This window comes from Ascidiella aspersa, chromosome 7 (assembly GCF_963924565.1).
Source record: "Ascidiella aspersa chromosome 7, kaAscAspe10.2, whole genome shotgun sequence".
Lineage (NCBI taxonomy): Eukaryota > Metazoa > Chordata > Ascidiacea > Phlebobranchia > Ascidiidae > Ascidiella > Ascidiella aspersa.
Genome location: NC_139453.1, coordinates 23328131 through 23346921, shown reverse-complemented (window position 1 = coordinate 23346921; position 18791 = coordinate 23328131). Strand labels below are relative to the sequence as shown.

The 18791-nt window shown below is 35.5% G+C and overlaps 1 protein-coding gene and 1 long non-coding RNA gene across 2 annotated transcripts; one reads left to right on the top strand and one right to left on the bottom strand.

The window, feature by feature from the left end:
* The first annotated feature begins 4836 nt into the window (after positions 1 to 4836).
* LOC146138409 (uncharacterized) lies at positions 4837 to 12207 on the top strand. The gene is made up of 15 exons (XM_083394227.1): positions 4837 to 5057; positions 5369 to 5530; positions 5870 to 6082; positions 6146 to 6247; positions 6464 to 6537; positions 7141 to 7300; positions 7367 to 7465; positions 7965 to 8086; positions 8149 to 8272; positions 8513 to 8668; positions 9194 to 9369; positions 10610 to 10799; positions 11349 to 11518; positions 11620 to 11694; positions 12082 to 12207. The coding sequence occupies exons 1-15, from the start codon at positions 4848 to 4850 to the stop codon at positions 12131 to 12133; spliced, it is 2085 nt and encodes a 694-aa protein (XP_083250353.1). The 5' UTR covers positions 4837 to 4847; the 3' UTR covers positions 12134 to 12207.
* A 1767-nt stretch (positions 12208 to 13974) lies between these two features.
* LOC146138408 (uncharacterized) lies at positions 13975 to 16766 on the bottom strand. Its single transcript, XR_014501453.1, has 3 exons — positions 16660 to 16766; positions 15144 to 15232; positions 13975 to 14512 (listed from the first exon to the last, which is right to left on the bottom strand). It is a non-coding gene; the product is annotated as an uncharacterized LOC146138408 (long non-coding RNA).
* Between the last annotated feature and the right edge of the window lie 2025 nt (positions 16767 to 18791).

The following is an 18791-nucleotide window of genomic DNA, read 5'->3' as shown; positions in this document are numbered from 1 at the left end:
AACCGCGTTAGGGTTAAGTGATATTATTTTACTCAAAAAACGAAAATGCGAGCACTTTTTGCTTGTTGCATTGCCTTTTTGATGAGCAGTTGCGGCAAAGCAAATGCAGAAAAACGTCTCGGTGAGTTTTTTATAACATATGCTAGGAGTTACAGTCGGTAAAATGCGCTCTTGTTTATATTTTAGTGGGATCACAAAATATAGGTTACGTCACGCCTAACTCGGCAATCCTCGTCAGCTTTGAACCTGCTTTCGCGAAAGTTCCTGTTGTAAACGCATGGACAAGAGGCAATTGTGGCGAACGGTCAGCATTTAAGCAATAAATATAGACAGAACTTTCATAACTTTCAAAAAGAGCAAGGTAAAAAAATATTCTAGGAAAACAACAACTTGTAAGATAGCAAATTATAGGTGTTATGAACAGATTAAATTTATGAAGCAGATTAGGGTTGTGTTTAATTAAATATCTACCGGTAACATTTTTAAAATGGCTCTTTGTTTCGAGGAGAGGTTGTTTTTTTTGCTGAAAAATATTTTGTGAAACTTTTAGTTTTGAAGTAAACATCGTTGAAGTAAGAGAAGACGGTTTTTCTGCCAGTGTTTATCAAACGTATGGCAAATTCTCAAGTCCATTTCACAGCAATACTATTCTGTATTGGTCAGCTACCGAACGGATCGTTGGTAAGTCAAACTAACTGTTGTATAATTCGTATCGTTACCGTAAAAAGGTGACAACACAGATATCACAGTTTATTTCAAGTTTTGTAGCATTTTGTGACAATTTGTCCAAATTGCAACAAACGAGTTTCCCAAACTTGAAACAATTTCGTCGGAAACCTTTTTGATGCTCTTGTTATATTACGCGCTGTATTTAAATTAAAAGAAAATCGTTTTCTTATGAAAGTTTGATGAATATTATTATTATTGTTTGTGTTATAGGATCTAATCTAATTCCAACACTGCCAGTTGTTGACCTTTTAAAACTTTTACTTTTATCGATATTGTGAGATCCCAACAGCGTTCTGTTTGGATTTTAATATAAAATTATTGATTTTAAAGAAACATAACGGGTTGGAAATTGAGTGGTGGCACATTTACATTAAATCCCTGTTAAACTTAACTAAAGGTCAGATCTTTTAAAAACTTTAAACTTTGTAGAGACCCATGCTCTTCTTGGTGAGTACGAAGTTGCCGAGATCGTGCCGATACCTCCGCCCAATCTATTCACCGTTCCTACTCTTAATAACACTTTCGTGAATACCGTTAACATTCTCGGAAGGGAGATCCACACTTCCCACTTGAGAAACGTCTTGGAAGACAAGCAGTACGTTTATCGCTATATCATATTAGCAAATATATGGAGCCATATCTAAAGTTTTAAGCTTTCAATTTAAGAAGTGATTGTTTTGTTTTATTTGTTGCACATTATTTGTGCTGAAAGGGTTTACCTTAATATATTTTTTGATTGAGTTTTATAAATCATAGTATAAATCATAAATATTTATCTAATAAATAGCAGAGCTAACATACCATACCTATACGCAGTAGCTGGTCGGAGAATTTTGTTTAAAGGCCCGTTTACGCTACAGCTGCACTGAGCTGAGCTAGGAGTGAAATTGTTGTCACTCCAGCTGCACTAAGCTGCGCTGGGCGTAAAAATCGCTCCAAGACGTAACGTTTTTTATAGCTGCACTGGGCTTGAGTTTAGCAAAGCGTATTTTTTTCCAGCTGCACGGGACTTGAGTTTAACAAAGCTTGAAACGCTCGCCACAATAGAATTTAAATGCAAATTCCGCTTTGCTCAGCTCAGAGCAGCTGTAGTGTATACGGGCCTTAAAAGTAAGTTTTACAACTCTTGTTTTGCTAACAAGCATATTTTTAACTATAAAGTATCACAACAACACCTTACGTAAGTTGGGACCACAAGGCTCTCACCACAAGAATCATAGTTCGAACCGACACGTTTTACATCGATGACGACATTTCTACTTTCTACGGCCCAACCAACGTCAAGATTTATGCACGAAGAATCGTTTCAAACGGCGGAATATTTAAAGTTAAGGTAGGAAATAACTCATAATAACAGATAGCATACTACTACATAATAGATAGCATACTACTTTTATTAAAAAGTTTCAATTTGGCCCAGACCAGGATTTTTAATTGTAATCGATTTTATGATTAAAATTGAATGGTTTTAAATTCTAATGAGATTCAGAAAGAGTATTCCAAATGTTTTCCAAAAAATTTGCATTTAATATTTTGGAAAACTCTTATAGTATTTCAATATAGCAAACATACCGTATTTAAAAATTTGGCTCGACCTATATATATATATTTACAGTCGCCACAAAAGTGTCCTTATCTTGCGGTCGGTAATACAGTTTGCACATTTTTCGGCAAAGCTGGTTCAAATTCAGCCGGCAGACAAGGCAAGGATGGCTTCTCGAGTACTTCATTGGACGTTTATTCTTACCAAGTTCGGGGAAATGTGAACATTACAATTGAGGTAATTTACCACTACAGCACACTCTCATATAAAACCATGACTTCCATTTGATACCGCTGCGTTCATTAATAGGATAATGTTTTAAAATTCCATTGCTTTATGATTGCTTGCTTCTTAAAACGACGGATTTTATATGTCTTCGTAAAGGCTTTCGATGTACTATTAGTTTGGAAAATCCAAAGCCAGGACCTAACAATATTTCTATACTTTAATACAAAGACCGATTTGAGGTAAACAATATTTTGCGGATCGATAAATTAATAATTAATACATATTTGATTGATGCAAACTGTGCTGTAACTCATCCAGTAACCTTAAGCGCATTTATTGGCAGCCATGGACTTGTATGCAGCAATGAGATTCCTCTTAAGATTATATGTTAGTCCGGAGGTCAACCATGGCGAAACTTCCCTACTAGGGGGCTGTTTCAGTAACTAATCTTATTCATTATTTACGTCTATTGACTTGGTTTCAAGGCATCTGGTGGAAGCAGAGCGGAACACGGTGGTGATGGCAGTGCGGGGGCTGATGGGCCAAACGGGCCAAAGAAAGATTGCGGTACTAGCGGCAGTGGAGCTTGCAAAACATGTGATCTGTTCGACGGCGGCGATACGCGTATAAGAGGTTTGAAATAACAGTACAGATATATCAATATTATAATCTATATGTACAACCATCGAAGGGGAATTAAAAAACTTTATTTGGTAAACTCGAAATTCCATCATGCCGCTTTCATAGCAATGAAGGGAATTGTGTATAAAACTGTTTCTTAGCGAAATCAAACTACAAGTGTGCATTACATTGTTTGTTTCTCTCGGCTGTAACGAAACAAATATTGGTGATTACATCAACGACTACCAGGAAAACCACATAAACGATAGTGAAAAACTAAGAATTGCAAAAAGATGTTGGTTCGTTCCTATTGACTAACGAGAAATTGTGCATTTCAAAAATATATTTAAAAAAAAATGTTTAAAAAGTCATATATAAATTACGGCAATGTTTTTATAATCATTAATAAATATAAAAAAAACAGGCAGTAGCAAATAGATCAAAAAGCCAACTTAACTGCAATAATTGGATATATACAGTGTAAATATATACAGTGTAAATTATTTATATATATATAGATATATATATGTATAACGCCAAAATATATGCAATTCCAATAGTTTTTAAACAAAAATCGATATTTACGTTATTAGTAATTCAGTTAAGTATGCCGTAAACCAGTCATTACAAAGGAAACAACGGAGAGCCCGGTGAAAATGGCAGACATGGTAGCATTGGCGGAACTCCTGGAAACGGTGGATCTGTCGACCGGGTGACAATTTTCACTCAGCACCTTTCCGGATTTGTCAAACTCAATCAGGTCCCAGGTGCTCCGGCTATTCCATCTGTTCACGGATACGCCGGAGTTGGCGGGTAAATGTTAATGCCGTTTTGTTGCGATTCGCATTAATCTTTATTCCAGATGTTTTCAGGCTGTGCGTCCCTTTATGGGTCGATTGAAAATTACGTTGCCTTAGCACAATGATTTTGTTTGGTATCTAAATTTCGGTAGCCTAATTCTACAATTACTCGATTTTTTGGCTTTAAAACTTATTATCAAGCTACATTACAGATCACGACAAAGTTTGCACTATTCTTTAGAATATATAACGAAAAAATACAATATATGCTACCCCCTAACTTGTGCACAAAATTCTAATGAACAAAAACTACATCGATTGAGTTTCCTTTACAAACAGAAAACAAATAATAAATAATATTAGTGAAACCTTAATGCTGGATTTGTGGCGACCCCAAATAACCCAAAGCCGTTGCAATAACAAAAATTGAAAACCACTGCCTTAGCCCAACAAATCCAAAGAAACGAGTCCTATAAATGTATCTGTAAAAAACTCCATAAAAGTAAACAACTGTCGAAAAAATAAAAATAAAAACTCTCTGTAAACAACTCTCGAAAATGTTAATCGCCCGCCGAATGAGATATCATCCAGTGATGTTGATCTACTTTAGAATCGGAGGCGAAGGGTCGTGTGGATGCATTTGCAACGGATGGCTGATGTGCATCTTGATTATATGCTGGCCCGAATGCAGTCACAAGGGAGACGACTGTGGGACTTATAAGGGGTATGACGGACCCAATGGAGCCTGTGGTTCCGACGGTTTTGATTCATACTACAGACTACCCTACGCTGTAAGTATACAGTAGACGATTTAACTTCTGAGTCCAGCCTACAATGTACACTAACCTATTAACAAAATATATTTCTCATTTCAAGTCAGGTTCTTATATTTCCAAAATTTACATAAGTCTTTCTTTAAAATCGTTATGTTAAAGGCAATCGAGGGTGAGATTGCCAAAGCGAATTTGAAAACTGTTGACAGCGTGAGATCGTGGTTCGAAAAAGACCTGGAACTGTTGTATCTGATTCGACGAAACGGTGAAATGTTGTTTCAAAGAGGAAGTACTGAAGAAGCGGCTGAAGTGTTCATGTTTATCTTAGATGTAACCGACGAAACGTCTGTGCTTTATAACGAGGTAACATTTGTCACATGTAAGCAGTGGAAGCAAACCTTAACACAAATAAACTATTAGAGAATTTATGACAGCCTGCAAATAATCCAAATATATTGGAATGTTACCCACACAGAAATAAACGATTTAGATTTGTTTAAATGGGCGGATATCGCATAGTGGAGGCAAGACTTATCAAAATAAAATTGCATAGATGCGGGTTTGCAATCAGACTTTAAAAAACGTTTAATTTTTGTAATTAAAACAAATTACACCTGATCTGTTCTTAACTACAAAAATTTAAATTAAATTTTAGTATGTGTTTTGTGCGGTAGGTAGCAATAATGTTGGAATACATCAACGAAGGCTTTGACTATTACGGTAACACGGAAATCTACGCACCCGACAAGGACTGGGTTTACTTGAAGGAGAGGGCTGAAGAGCTTTTGCTAGTTGGAGAAGATTTGGAAACATCATTTAACGAAGTGCTAGAGAATGTATGCGCTTTTCAATATTTATGAATAATACCTTACTCTGTTTATAATAAAGCTGGCAATACGTTGCTCTTTTAATAGTGACTATATAATTTATTGCTAACCCACATTCTAAAGCATTTTATTATTTCTATAGTATTGGACTATATGCAACATATTTTGTGTCAATCTACAAGCACCTTTTGTCTGTAATATACTAAACTGTCAACATAAAGCTTCTTTAACTGAATGACCTACAATTTATGTTATCCTATTTTATTTATTTAACCACTTTAATAATGTGATTTAACAGCTGAAAATAGATAGGCTTATACGTATTAAACATTAGTTTTTTTATTACAGATAAACGTCATTCACCAGACATCGGAACTAGTTCAAGATGTCGTCACACTTTCCGCTACTGCCAATATCAACATACTCAAGTTCGAACAAAACGAGCTTAGATCACAAAAGGTCCTCTACGTTAAAGCAATGAAGCAGCTCGAGATTGGAATGGCCAAGCAAATGGCGGAAATATTTAGGCTGCTGCAGTCCACTCTGAAAGAGTACATAAAGGTATGTCGGCGGGATATGCGTGATCGTAACATTACCATGATCTAAAAAAGCACTGTTTTACAGGAAAAAATAAGCGGTGTCCTTGACTTACTAGGTGGAATCGTCGGGTGTACAGTAGGTCTGTTAACGGCAAATCCACAGGCGGCTACTGCAGGTGCAAACTCGGTATGTCAACAAACTTAATTGGGTTTTTACCTGTTTTTTAAATGTCTTTAATACAGTTCACAAGTAGCCCTACCTTTCTCGTACTTAAAAGTCTGGCTGTCTGTGGTGCCGTACGAAGTTTTAAAACGTACCTCGGTATACTTATACGAGTGTTTGTAAAAAACGCTTTACTTGTGATAACCGCGTGCTAATTTTTAGATCGTCTGTTTTTAACAGATTTTGGATTTTCTTCGACGTGAAAAATGCGAAGGGCCTTCAATCAAAGAAATGACAGAATCAATAGGCGACAAGTAAGTTGGTCGCTACTTTTACCAATAAACATTGCATTTATAATAGTGTATTTTTATTCAAAAGGTAAGGCAGAATATGCGACGAAGTGGCCTATACAGTCAAAATGACAAAGAGTAGCGTAAACTACAAACTTTAGATTAAAATGAATATGCATTTACTATAGGTGGATAGGGTGGATACAATGGGAAGCGGCACGTGGCCATAACCTTCTAATTGTATTTTTGCCTATTTTAACTAAGGAAATTGAATTTTGTTTCCACTTTTTTTTAGTTCATGTTGATACATACGTTTTACCACAAATACGTCGTTCAAAATTAAAGTAATGGCTTAACGATTAGAAAAGAGTTTTGTGATTTGCAGAAATCGAAAACATCTAAGACTAAGTAATCATAGCTTTCGTATTAAAGTATATATTTATAACGTTACGTTTATATTAACTTTTGAAACGTAAAGTTTTAACATACATTTGTGACTGAAGTAAAGTTTGACATCAACTCTTGTCATGGATCACGCGTAACAAAAATGCTTTATATGCTTATGTTGGGCGTTAAGAAGATAGCATATATATATTGATATATATATGGCCTCAACTATATTTTCAGCTTGCGATTTGCATTCGAATACGAAGTGATGCCGGCGAGCGATCTTGACTTCGGCGCAATGGATGCTTCAGCCGTTCCCGTCATCATGCAAAGTTCGCTGTCCAAAAACAGAGGCCAGCTCATGGAAGATTTACGATGTCTCTTCGAAACCACAGACGACGTACGGATGTCCTTGATTTCGCAGTATATGTTTTCATTTTTGTTTACTGGTGTTTATGTGCTACAGGGTCCCGCCCTGGAGAGAGTAATGAACGATTATTTCAACGACGGGGCTTTTCGAATTGAGCTCATTGACATGATAATCAACATGGATATTCGTCTAAAGGTGGTTTGCTTTGGCGGACACTAAAAATTTGGTGATTTAACCATTGTTGTTAACAATTTCTTTTGAAATGTCCCAGTCAAATAATTTGTAAAAATTTCAACTCAAGTCATGTTTTAAAGAACTTCGGTTTGAATAAATATCAAGTTAAGTCCCAGACAAGTCAAAATGAGAGCAAGTTAATTTTCACGTCCAAAAATTAGGCGGTAAACTATTGAAATTGATAAACATGTCCGATTATTATGAGCAGTAACTTAACTAAACTATAACAGAAAACTCAACATAAAGCAAGCAATTTTTTATGTATAACATCAGATAAATAACCCAATTTTATAATGAAAAATGTTCAATAAACCCAAGTCATTGTCTAAAAGATTAAGTCAAGTCAGGTTAAGTCATATGCCCAAAAGACTTAAGTCAAGTCAATCCATTTGTAAACAATGGCTTAAGTGCAATCAAGCCCAGTCATTGCAGCACTGCATAAAACGAAATGTACTTTTAGCAAATAGAATACAACATTCAAGTTTGCGAAGACACTGTAACAACCGTTGACAATGCCGTGGAATCAGCCCAAACCAGTGTGGAAATCGAGGGAATGTATTCCTTTACTGACGTATTACTCAAGTAATCCACTCCATTATAATTTATCTCAGGGAAAACAAAACTTATTGCAATTTTCGTTTTAGCTTATACCAACAGCAAGAAAATCTAATTATGGCCGCCATTTACGAAGAGTCAAAGGCTTATCAGTTCGAGAGTTTAATGGAATTCGATGTTTTTAGTCGCTACACGGATGTGTTTAGTGATCAGGTATATTATCGATCGTTAAAATCATATTTTCGAAAACACCCATGAAATTCTTTGGTAAAATAATTCCTAATTTTTGGTTATCGTTTAAAGAAAAATTGTTTTCTTACCTCTTTAACGCTTTAGGCAAAAGTATTATACGTTCCTAGTTTGAATAAAAAGACGATATTCAAAGTTCGTTATATTTAAGCTGTCTGTAATTGTGCTTACCTCAATTAATACTTTGAATTCCAATTTTTCAAGGCCACCATAAATACCCTCGGATCTCTCGAAGGAATGTTTCAACTGCAGTTGATCAAGCAAGAATTAGAAAATCAACGTGACGTTTTCCTTGACCACGTAGCGTCGATTGCTGGGCCGACTTCGCACGTTTTCACATCTCACGTTGGGTTCGACCTTGTAAGCTGAGAAGTAACGTTGGTGTCGATAACATGCGTCATTTTAGATTCCGTTACTGTAACAGCCATGGTTTGACCGCGGGCTAATATCACACGACTTTTACCGCAAGTCAGGCTTTCCTTTCTCAAAGAAACCAATCAATTATTTGATTATTTTGTTGTAATCAAGAACTCTAATCTTTTGAAAAAGTACAACAGACTTTACGATGAACAAATTAAATGTCCTTGACATAATGTTAAAATGCTTGAATGTTAAAACTTGACATTCTCAAATGTGTTATTTCTGTCCACTTTCAACAAATACTATATTAAAAACAAATAAAAACTTTTATGAAGAAGTAAGTAAGTCTTCATTATCCGCTTTATTATTTTTGTATAAGATACCAAATCGGCAAAGTTATTAAGGTTCATAATAAAGAGTTTAAATAAGGTTAAATTTGTAGTCTTTGCATGTCATCGAATTGTTTAGATTCTAATAAGCTTGACAAGAAAATATTTTTTTCTAACTGACAATATCGCAATTCAGATTAGTCATCCTGACATCATTGCATCGCTTCGCGAAACCGGACAAGCGACCATCAGCATTCCATTGGTCGCGAATAACCCTTCTGTAACTGGCTGTGAAAGTTGTTATAACGCAAGACTGGTTGGACTCTACATAGAAGTTGTTAACGAGGGCCAACCGAGCAGTGTACCGGCCAGGTGCAGTTATTGCATTTTATCAATTTTAATATACTTCAACATACTATGTGTTTGTTACGCACATATTCAACAGATCAGCTTAACATTAAAAATAAAAAATACTCCAAAATACTTCATTAGGTTTGCATTTACATCAGGGATAGCGAACCATGAACCGCTGGTCACAAAGTGGCCAATTACATATTTCCTGGGACCCGCTTGTTATTCTAAAAGCACACATATAAGAACAAATGTGTAAAAAATGTTTGTAACATTTAAGGCACTTACGATGCAAGCCACGCTTAAAGCACAATCCTTGCGTAGAGCGCTTCGCTGAATTCACACTGACATAATGAAAAAGCTCGTTGCAGCTTTGTTAACATTGTTTGTTCTTAAGATTTATGCAAAGCCTTATCTTAATAACTGAATTCTATATAATCAATTATACGGAATCGATTCGCCTTGCCAGACAAGAATAACATTATTTGCAGATACGATGTGCATAAGCAAGTTCACCATTAATATTAGCATGGAATTTATTGGAAGGGCGGCAACACATTTTACGCGGACTCCGCGATTTACTTAATATTTTATTCTGATACCGATACCCGATATTTTGGACAAAAATATCGAAATCCGACCCGATATTAAATCACGTCATACCGATGCTGAAACCAGCAAAGTAGAAAAAACAGAAACCTCCAAAGCAATTTTTTCTGGTTATTAGGCCAGAATTTGCCTTAGGGTTGAGAAATTAATACCTCTTATAGAAATATTATTGATAAATTTGCCTTTTAGGACAGAAATCACTGCGTTAAATCGCAAATTATGGCCAAAATTCTAATATCAATTTGTTATCGGGTCAGCACCGATACCACCCTATAGGATCGGACGTATACCAAATCTACCTCGTGGCGTCCAGCATCGGCTTTGATGAGGTTATCGAACATCTGGTTGAAATACTGTTACACCATCGATGGTTTGGTGGAAAATATATTGTTGCTATATGTTTACCCATGCAGAAATCTACATATAGTTTGTTTAGTGTTGTGGGTCTCTTTTGGATATATTATAGATCTTAGGCCCTGTGAATTATTCTGGTAAATCCTACACTGTTTAATTTAATATGACGAAATAAAACTTTTCATGTTGAGGTTACTGTGCTTGGAATACGTGAAATTGTCATACAACATCCATATATTAATATGAAACTGAACCAGTACGAGAATGTCCTTCTATTTAATTTCTACGTTCGGCACAGGACTTTCGTCAAGGTTTCGCACCAGGGAAATAACCACTTCCTGAAGCCGCTGGAAAGTGGAGGTGACGTAGTGACTCTTCTGCAACAAACGCCCGAAGACGAGGACGGTGGAAAGATCATGTCGTTCGATTCCGACAACCTTGTTTCGTCGGTGTTGGATCCGAGGCTTCAGTTCAAGTTTGGGCAAGACGTGAGACTTCTCTTTTCTTTTTGTCAAGTCAAGGTCTTTGGAAAACGTTTTACGTCTAAATGTTGGCATCCGTCCTTAAAATTTAACAGATCCCAAAAGTCCTTATTGTAACTTGTAAATAAAATTTCCCCTTTATTTGTTGCAACAACTATAGGCGCAAGGTAGAAAATTATTTGTCTTGCAATAACGGTGAACTTTGATAGTTCTTTTCTTGTCAAATTTAGGTCTTTCCAAAACGTTTTACGACTAAATTTCGGCATCCGTTCTTTAACAGATTTCTGATTGTATATTGAAAAAAAAAAATTTGTCTTGCATTGAAGGTATAGGTCTAATGTATTTAGAGTGGCCAACAGCATGACAACATAATATTACTATTTCTATAACAATTAATCCATGGTTTAGAATTTTTCGGATTATTGTTTAATATAGCTTTCGTTGTAGACTGGAATTTGAATAATAAAGAGGCATTTTGTTACCGAATACAAGTTGCTTACTAGTCAGTCGTTCAAATGGTTTACAATAATATGCTGTTGTATATTTATTTCGCAGGACTACAGATTTTGCGATAGTGACTTAAGTAACTTCTTCGGGTCAAAACCTTGCAAGAGTCCATTTGCAAATTACGTCATCACCGTGCCTAGAAACGACGAGTACAAATGCACAACTGACCCGAACGACTTCATATCGGGCACCAACTGCCAGGACTTTGATTTTAGCAAGTATGGTTTATAACTGTATTCTAATTTAATTATTTGAACATGAACTTTACACATACTGTATGAGTTGCCCATTTACAAATTGATTAACATTGTTTAACCAGGTTGACAGCCATCAACTTTTACTCCAAAGTAACTTCGTGGAGTAATTATCCAACTGATGAAGATATTGCAATAAGGTAAAAGCTATTATACTTTACAATATTAAAGGTAATGCAGTGCCCAATCTTAGCTTTTAAATTTATGTGGATATTCGACTTCGGGGTAAATATATTCACAGTAAATTTTTTACAGGATTTTTTCTATTTATTTGTTAAACGAGCCATGGTGTATTATTTCAACAATTTTTTTAACTTACGTTTAGTAGGTTATAAATTTGGGTAAATCGGATAAACATATGATATCGGTTTTCCGTACTGTAACCTATTGCTAGAATTTTCATTAAAAAAATAGAATTCTCATTCACAACAAATATGATAGCAGATTTTAACTATACACTTTTCGTTTTGTTAGTATAAGCTTTGCTTATTTAAATCAATTAAAAAAAAATTCTCATTTTTTCACAGTTACAAAAACAGACAACTGGAACAGCACGAAATATCTGTGGAACAAGTTTAAAGGCGACTACACGACATTACTGCTTAATTTATGAAGTTTACGTTAAAACTGTTGAATATAAAACAGGTGGAGGATAACTAATTTTAAACAATTGTAGATTTAACATCGCTTTTGGTTTCATTGGCCTAGCCCTATTATAGGCTATGAAAAGGTAGCAATAAAATTATACCAAATCTTCCGAACAAGGTGTTGTTTCTACCTTTTGTGAAGACGTGTGAGTTCGGTTTTGCTTAATATTTGAATCCTAACATTCTTAAACCTATATTCTTAATAGCTGTATTAAAAAAATAATAATTAGGAACTTATATGGCTGCTATTTAGATGTGGTCCTTGCTTAATGCTTACATCTTACACATTCTTGAAAAGGTAAAAGCTTCTATAATATTGGAAAATTGGCACATACCTAATACAAAACGGTCTAACAGTAATCTTAGACCAGTAATTAATTATTTTGATAGCTTATATTTAAACCTTATATCATAATGTAGTGGGCACTGCAAAGCGTCGTGACACTTTTTTTAAAATCTCTATATTCAAACGTTTTTTTGCAAAACAGAGCAGACTGCACTACAGCCTAAAACGAATTATTTAAACCCATACGTCGAACAGGTTTTTGAGCTTCTCACGGATATAAAAATGTAAAAACACGTATTTTCAACATTTAAAGTCAGTACAGCACTTTAAATCAGCCGTCTTTAAACACCACGTTATAGCTTAGTATTTTGCAAGAGTGGTCACTTGATTGCATTGCAACCCGTAAATGGTCTTCTGTCATTGCCATAGTGAGCTAATATGCACCAACTCCCTTGAATTTATGAGGGGAATAAGACTAGCAAAAAAACAGATACCAGGTACATGGCCAAATAATTAGTATTGCGCAAATATCCCAAACAAGTCGAACTGTAACATATACTTAATTAGACGAAACATAAAATGCAAGCGAGTAGAGCATTTACTGTACAGTAGACGTGTACATTCGCGTAAAAAAGCGTTAGAAATAAGAAGTATGGGATGTTATTGTTACATCGGTGTGGATAATTTTAACACCTGATAAGAAAATTTACATAGGCCTACTTTCCTCACAGTTTACTGGTAGAGGTTAAGTTGTAGGTACAACATTTAAAACAATCATTCATTAGGACAATACGTTTTCTAGTAATGTTATATTAGTGGTTCGCAACCCTTTTGTTATCGCGACCCTCCACAATACAATTTTCGAAAACTTAAGCGACCTTTCGATTTTGGTGAATACAACCAGAGTTAATAGGAATCACGTTCAACTTGGCGAAATGTTCACAATTGTTTAATAATAAAATTAAAATTTGTCTAAAATGTCTGAATTTGCGCCAAAAAGGCTGCAGGCTAAAGCAATGGTTTAAGCCAGGGATGTCCAACCTGCGGCCCGCGGGCCACATTGCGGCCCGTCTGAAATTCTTGTGCGGCCCGCTAGTCTTTTTCACTCCCAAGTAGTATTTTATACGTTCAATATTAGCCTAATTAAAATGTACCAGTCAGCTTTTAGGGGCGCACTAATAGTATGATATGGGTAAAAAATATGTATATAACTCTAAAGGCCAATACTTCTAATCTTGAAACTTAATAGGTTCTGCGGCCCATTCAATTATTTCAAGTGTCAATGCGGCCCACTATAATAAAATGTTGGACATCCCTGGTTTAAGCCTTCATTCGTCGCGTTACAATTACAGTATTGTGAGAGAACTCTATTTTACTGTAGCTATATGATTGATTCATTGATTGAAAATAAGAGTAACGGTGACGTCATAAACACGACTTGTTCACTGCATCAAATGCCACATTAACACAATTTTAGACTGGCGGTTGCTTCTGCCCCTTCTACTACTACACTTTTACTTTATATTTTTTTTTCAATTTTTACATGTGAAATACTACACGGTGACCCCCACCCCCCGATAACCCCTTGTTACGCCCTTTGGTTCGCAACCTCCAGGTTCGAAACCACTTTCTTAGATCAACTCAAAAGTGATAGACAATGGTGCATAAACGTTAAGTTATTTGATGGAACACAGCGACACAAAAATTGCACATTGAGAACAACGCATACCGAGTATAAAGTACCAATGGGCGTTTCGGCAAAAAAACTACTAGTTTGTGATAAAGGCACTCCTACATATTTTTAAATTCTGCACCCTAACATTGGACACAGATTCATGCATAATAATTTATAGTCCAATCTTTACAAAAATACTGTTATCAGACAATCGGTAAGAAGAATATTCAACCAGTGGATATCCTGTCTTGTCGTTTTTTCCCATTCAGCAGCTCAACTGTCAAGACTTTATTACGTTTCTGAGAAACCAGCATATTCATCCTCGAAATCGTCTAAATTGTCGATGGAACCTAAACAATGTTGAATAGCTTGCCGTTGGTATATTCTAGATGCTATAGAGTGCGGTATTAAAGATCATTGTTGTAAACAAGTCATTTTGAAACGACTTCAATCCCAGTTTTTTCCTATTGAGCACCATTTTCGTGTTCAGTTCATAAAACTAGTGCTCTTCAACAAAGTGTACATGGGGAACACCAGTACGAAAATATATACAAGGGTGTATCACAAACTTTTAATCAACCATTATTATTTGACCTTTTAACTTTGTAGCCTACAGCCATTATCGAAGTCTGGCCGACCGTGTGCGAAACTTCGGCAGCCTCGCTAGGTTTAATTGACATGATGATATTGATATGCATATTAATTTTTCATGCGGCTTTTAACCTCAGTTCACCTTTTAGGTAAACAGGGTGCATGAGTTCGTCGCAACAACTTTAAGGGTTCGACAAACCAGTAAAGGTTAAAGAGCACTGCATTAAACAATCACTTTTTAGCTCTTTATTGTTTTCGCGTATAAAAAATTCATTTTTTTTGATGTCGTGGAAATTTTTAATCAGAAAACAAGTGGGATGCTTGAAATAGGCCTAACGTAGCGTGACAAGTATTATCTTATTTTATCAACAATTTGGCTTTCTCTCACACCTGCTATTATTTCGTAAAAAATCCTCTGCAAAAGGTCTCCATCCGCATCTTCAATCTTATTTGGTTGTTCTTCCCAGTCAATCGGGTACCTGTAGGTGCACAATTCTAAATGAGTTCTTCAGGTAAAAACAGGTCAGCGAACAGCAGCGGTTGTGTACCCGGGGGCTTGAAGCTGTCGTTTGCCGCGTTAAACACTTTTAGAGCAATATTGGACGACCAAAAATCAGTTGACTATACGAAACGAATTTAACGAATGTCAATTAAAAAACGCTAATTCTGTCAGGTTTCAAGCAACTTTAAACAGACGGTTGCATTTCAAAGAAAGGCCAACGGCAAAACAATCCTGCTTTAACCTATAAAACCACTAACGAATAACAAGAACACTAGAAATCTTTTTTTTTTGGTGAACTTTTTTGATTATTAAGATCTCCCGCATAAATATAACAAGTGATACCCGAGAAGTCTAAGAGTGTTTATATGCACGCTTTAGCCGGTTTCAAATCCATTTCGTTAATCTATTCTCTCTCGATTTGGCGCTGGAATAGATTAAGTTCTCTTGTTTTTTAATCCGTTAAAAGTGGTTTTCAATGCGTTCGCCGCTTAATCCGTTCACTGGTGGTAACGCGATTATTTATCTGACGAACAAAACGCGCGCGAATTTCAATTATTTTAACGGTTACGACAGCAAAGTATGAAGTAGAGTATTTCCGAAGTAGAACGTAGTTGTTAGTCTTTGACAAGGGAGAACAGCAAATTTTGCACTGGTCTGCTAAAGTATATTATAGTGTGGTTATTAGTCTTATTTTTATCGTAAGGAGAAATGAAGGGGCTGGTCTAATATCCTACCAAAGCGAACATTATTTGGGTTAGATGCGGGTTTGGGTAGGTTAAGGAATAATATTAAACAGTTACACTTGACCTACCCTCACCCAAATACTCCATGTGCTATGTTTTAATAATTGTCTCAACGCTGTGGTACGATTCTAGACCAGCGCCAAAATGAGCTCTTAAATCGCTATAGTAGGCTAGCTGGTAAAAAGAGGAAACTATGCTGCTTTCAAATCCAAATACTACTTACTTCCGGAACGCCGTTTCAGGAAAAAAAATTGCATGTACACCGTACTGGTAAAACAATGTTCTTGTTTTACCAATTAGTTCTGCCAACTCTTTAAATGTATTTAAACTAGGATTTCATTTGCATAATATGCAAAATATATTATATTTGTGTACCGGTACTACATCGGACGTAAACCACAGTTTCCTATAAGATTACTTGTTTTAGGCCCCTTGTTATGACGTAACTTTGTGGCGTAACCTTTTAAAAAATATTTTATCTACTTTCAGTCCTATAATAAACAGACACAGTCTTTATATGTCTTCGACAATTGCTAAAACGAGCAAAAAAAGTTCCACCTAAGTTGGAATAGAATATTGATTATGCAAAAATATAATGCTGTTAAGACAGTTGAATAGCGATAAGTCTAAAAAAGCAAAAAAATTTAAAAGCTTAACTTACCCACCGTTGCGACGAGATGCCAATGCAAGAAACTTGGCCTTTTTATATTCCTCAAAAGCCATTGGCGTTAATAACAACAAAATCAAAAGGCAGCTTCGACTTAACATCATGTCTAAAACATTAAACATAACATCCAAACATGTTAATTACCACTGGAAGATATTTGACAAGATTGTACACACTTTAATAACAGATCTTCCCCCAAATTATCAGTTAGGACACTTTTATAAAAAGTTGTTTATACTGTCGAACGTGTGCAATCTATTAACTATATGGCACTAATAAATCAGCGGTAACATATGCCGCGCCCGACCACGTTTGATCCCAATTTATGATGTGTTGACTTTAATCAGACATCCTTTCCGGTGTTGTATAGTGCACAAATTTCCGTAGTTTCCAGACGTCACTCTAACTCTATACTGCGTTTAGTGGTAAACAGTTACGTCGCATTCTTTCTCGGCTGCTTGAAGTTATCAATTGAAATTGATCTGTATATAAACTTTGATAATTTAAAAACAAAGAAACGCTTTTATTAAGGATCTTGCATGGTAAACGGGGTTCAACTAGACTTAAACAACTAGATAATTCGACTTTTCATATTCAATGAATTACAGCAAAATGCGACTAATTCTTATTCTAATCTAAGCATTTTTAGTCTCTCAGTCTAAACCTAAGAATTTGATTTAAAACTTTTGGTCGAAACGACTTACAGGTGAATTTTACAGCCTTAGGGCCAAAACCTCTAAAAACAGCACCGAAATATTCGCATTTACATTTTAACTGAAATGATCTAATTTTAATTCAAATCTAGTTTTAAAAAAACTTAATTGATCTTATTTTAATGCTAATCTCAGTTAAAAAAGCCAAAATAAATCTAGTTATCCAAGTCTGGGTACAGCACGCCTAAATGCGACACTTTGGTTGTTGTAAAAACGATACGTTTGAAATTGTTTCTGTTAGTGACCTTAAAAGGTAAAATTCAATTCTGCTTATATTTTGTAAAATGTCTATTTTTGGTTTAATTTGCATGCATTTTCTACCCGATCCGTTAGAAATTAGTGCTTTGCTAAGCAAAAGGGTCTACGACAATTAGGGCCAAGGGCAAAAAAAGTCTGACTTTTAGATTTTGATCGTCGTGGCAATGCACTATAGTCGAACCTTTAGGTAAACTCCCGGCGTAGATAAATTGAAAATAGGAGCTGAAAAATCAAAATCACAAAAGATAAAAAAGTAAGAGATCACTAACCCAAATATTGTGCGTTATATTAATAATCAATTTAACACAGGGGGGAAAGCCCAAACTCGAGTCCAACAGGACTCGAAACCAAAACGTGAATCAAAACTACTTGCGATAGCTCACATAATGTGCACATATGTGCACCTAACACCGTTCACATTCGAAGGTGCACTGCGACGAAATATTCACCGTAGGTCCTTAGAGCACAGAAGGCTACTATATTTTTGAAGGCTATTTACCTGGCAACCGGTTATCGAAGTACGGTAAACGACCCATTGTCATATATGTTACAATGAGCCAGTGTTGTAATGAATTAAGTGCACTTAAGTCACTGTTTTCAAATGACTTGACTTGACTTAAGTCCTTTGACCAAAATGACTTGACTTGACTTAAGTCTTTTGGCTAAATGACTGTACTTGGACTTTGGCAAATAACTTGGGAGTAAATTAAGTGTTTTTCATTAAAATTTATCTCAAGTTTTGCATATTAAACACTTTAATTGCATGTATTGCGTTTGTGTTTTTTTCAAGTTAAATTGTTGCTTATAATCGGACGAGTTTACCAATTTTAATAGTTTAATAATTTACTTTTATGTCAATGACAATGACATGACTTGAAATTGACTTGCTTTCATAATGACTTGACTGACTTGGGCAACCGATAACTTGGACTGGGACTTGACTTGTTATTTTTGCAAAAGACTTGACTTGGACTTAAGTTCATTTTCAAATTACTTGACTTGGACTTAAGTCATTTCAAAATGACTTGTTTACAACTCTACAATGAGCCGGTCCCTGAAGGTCGGTAAACGTCTATGTAGTTTGCAGCTATAAAGAAGTAGGCTACACCTCATTGTGCTACACATTAGCTTACAACGTTAAAACAATTATTAAAA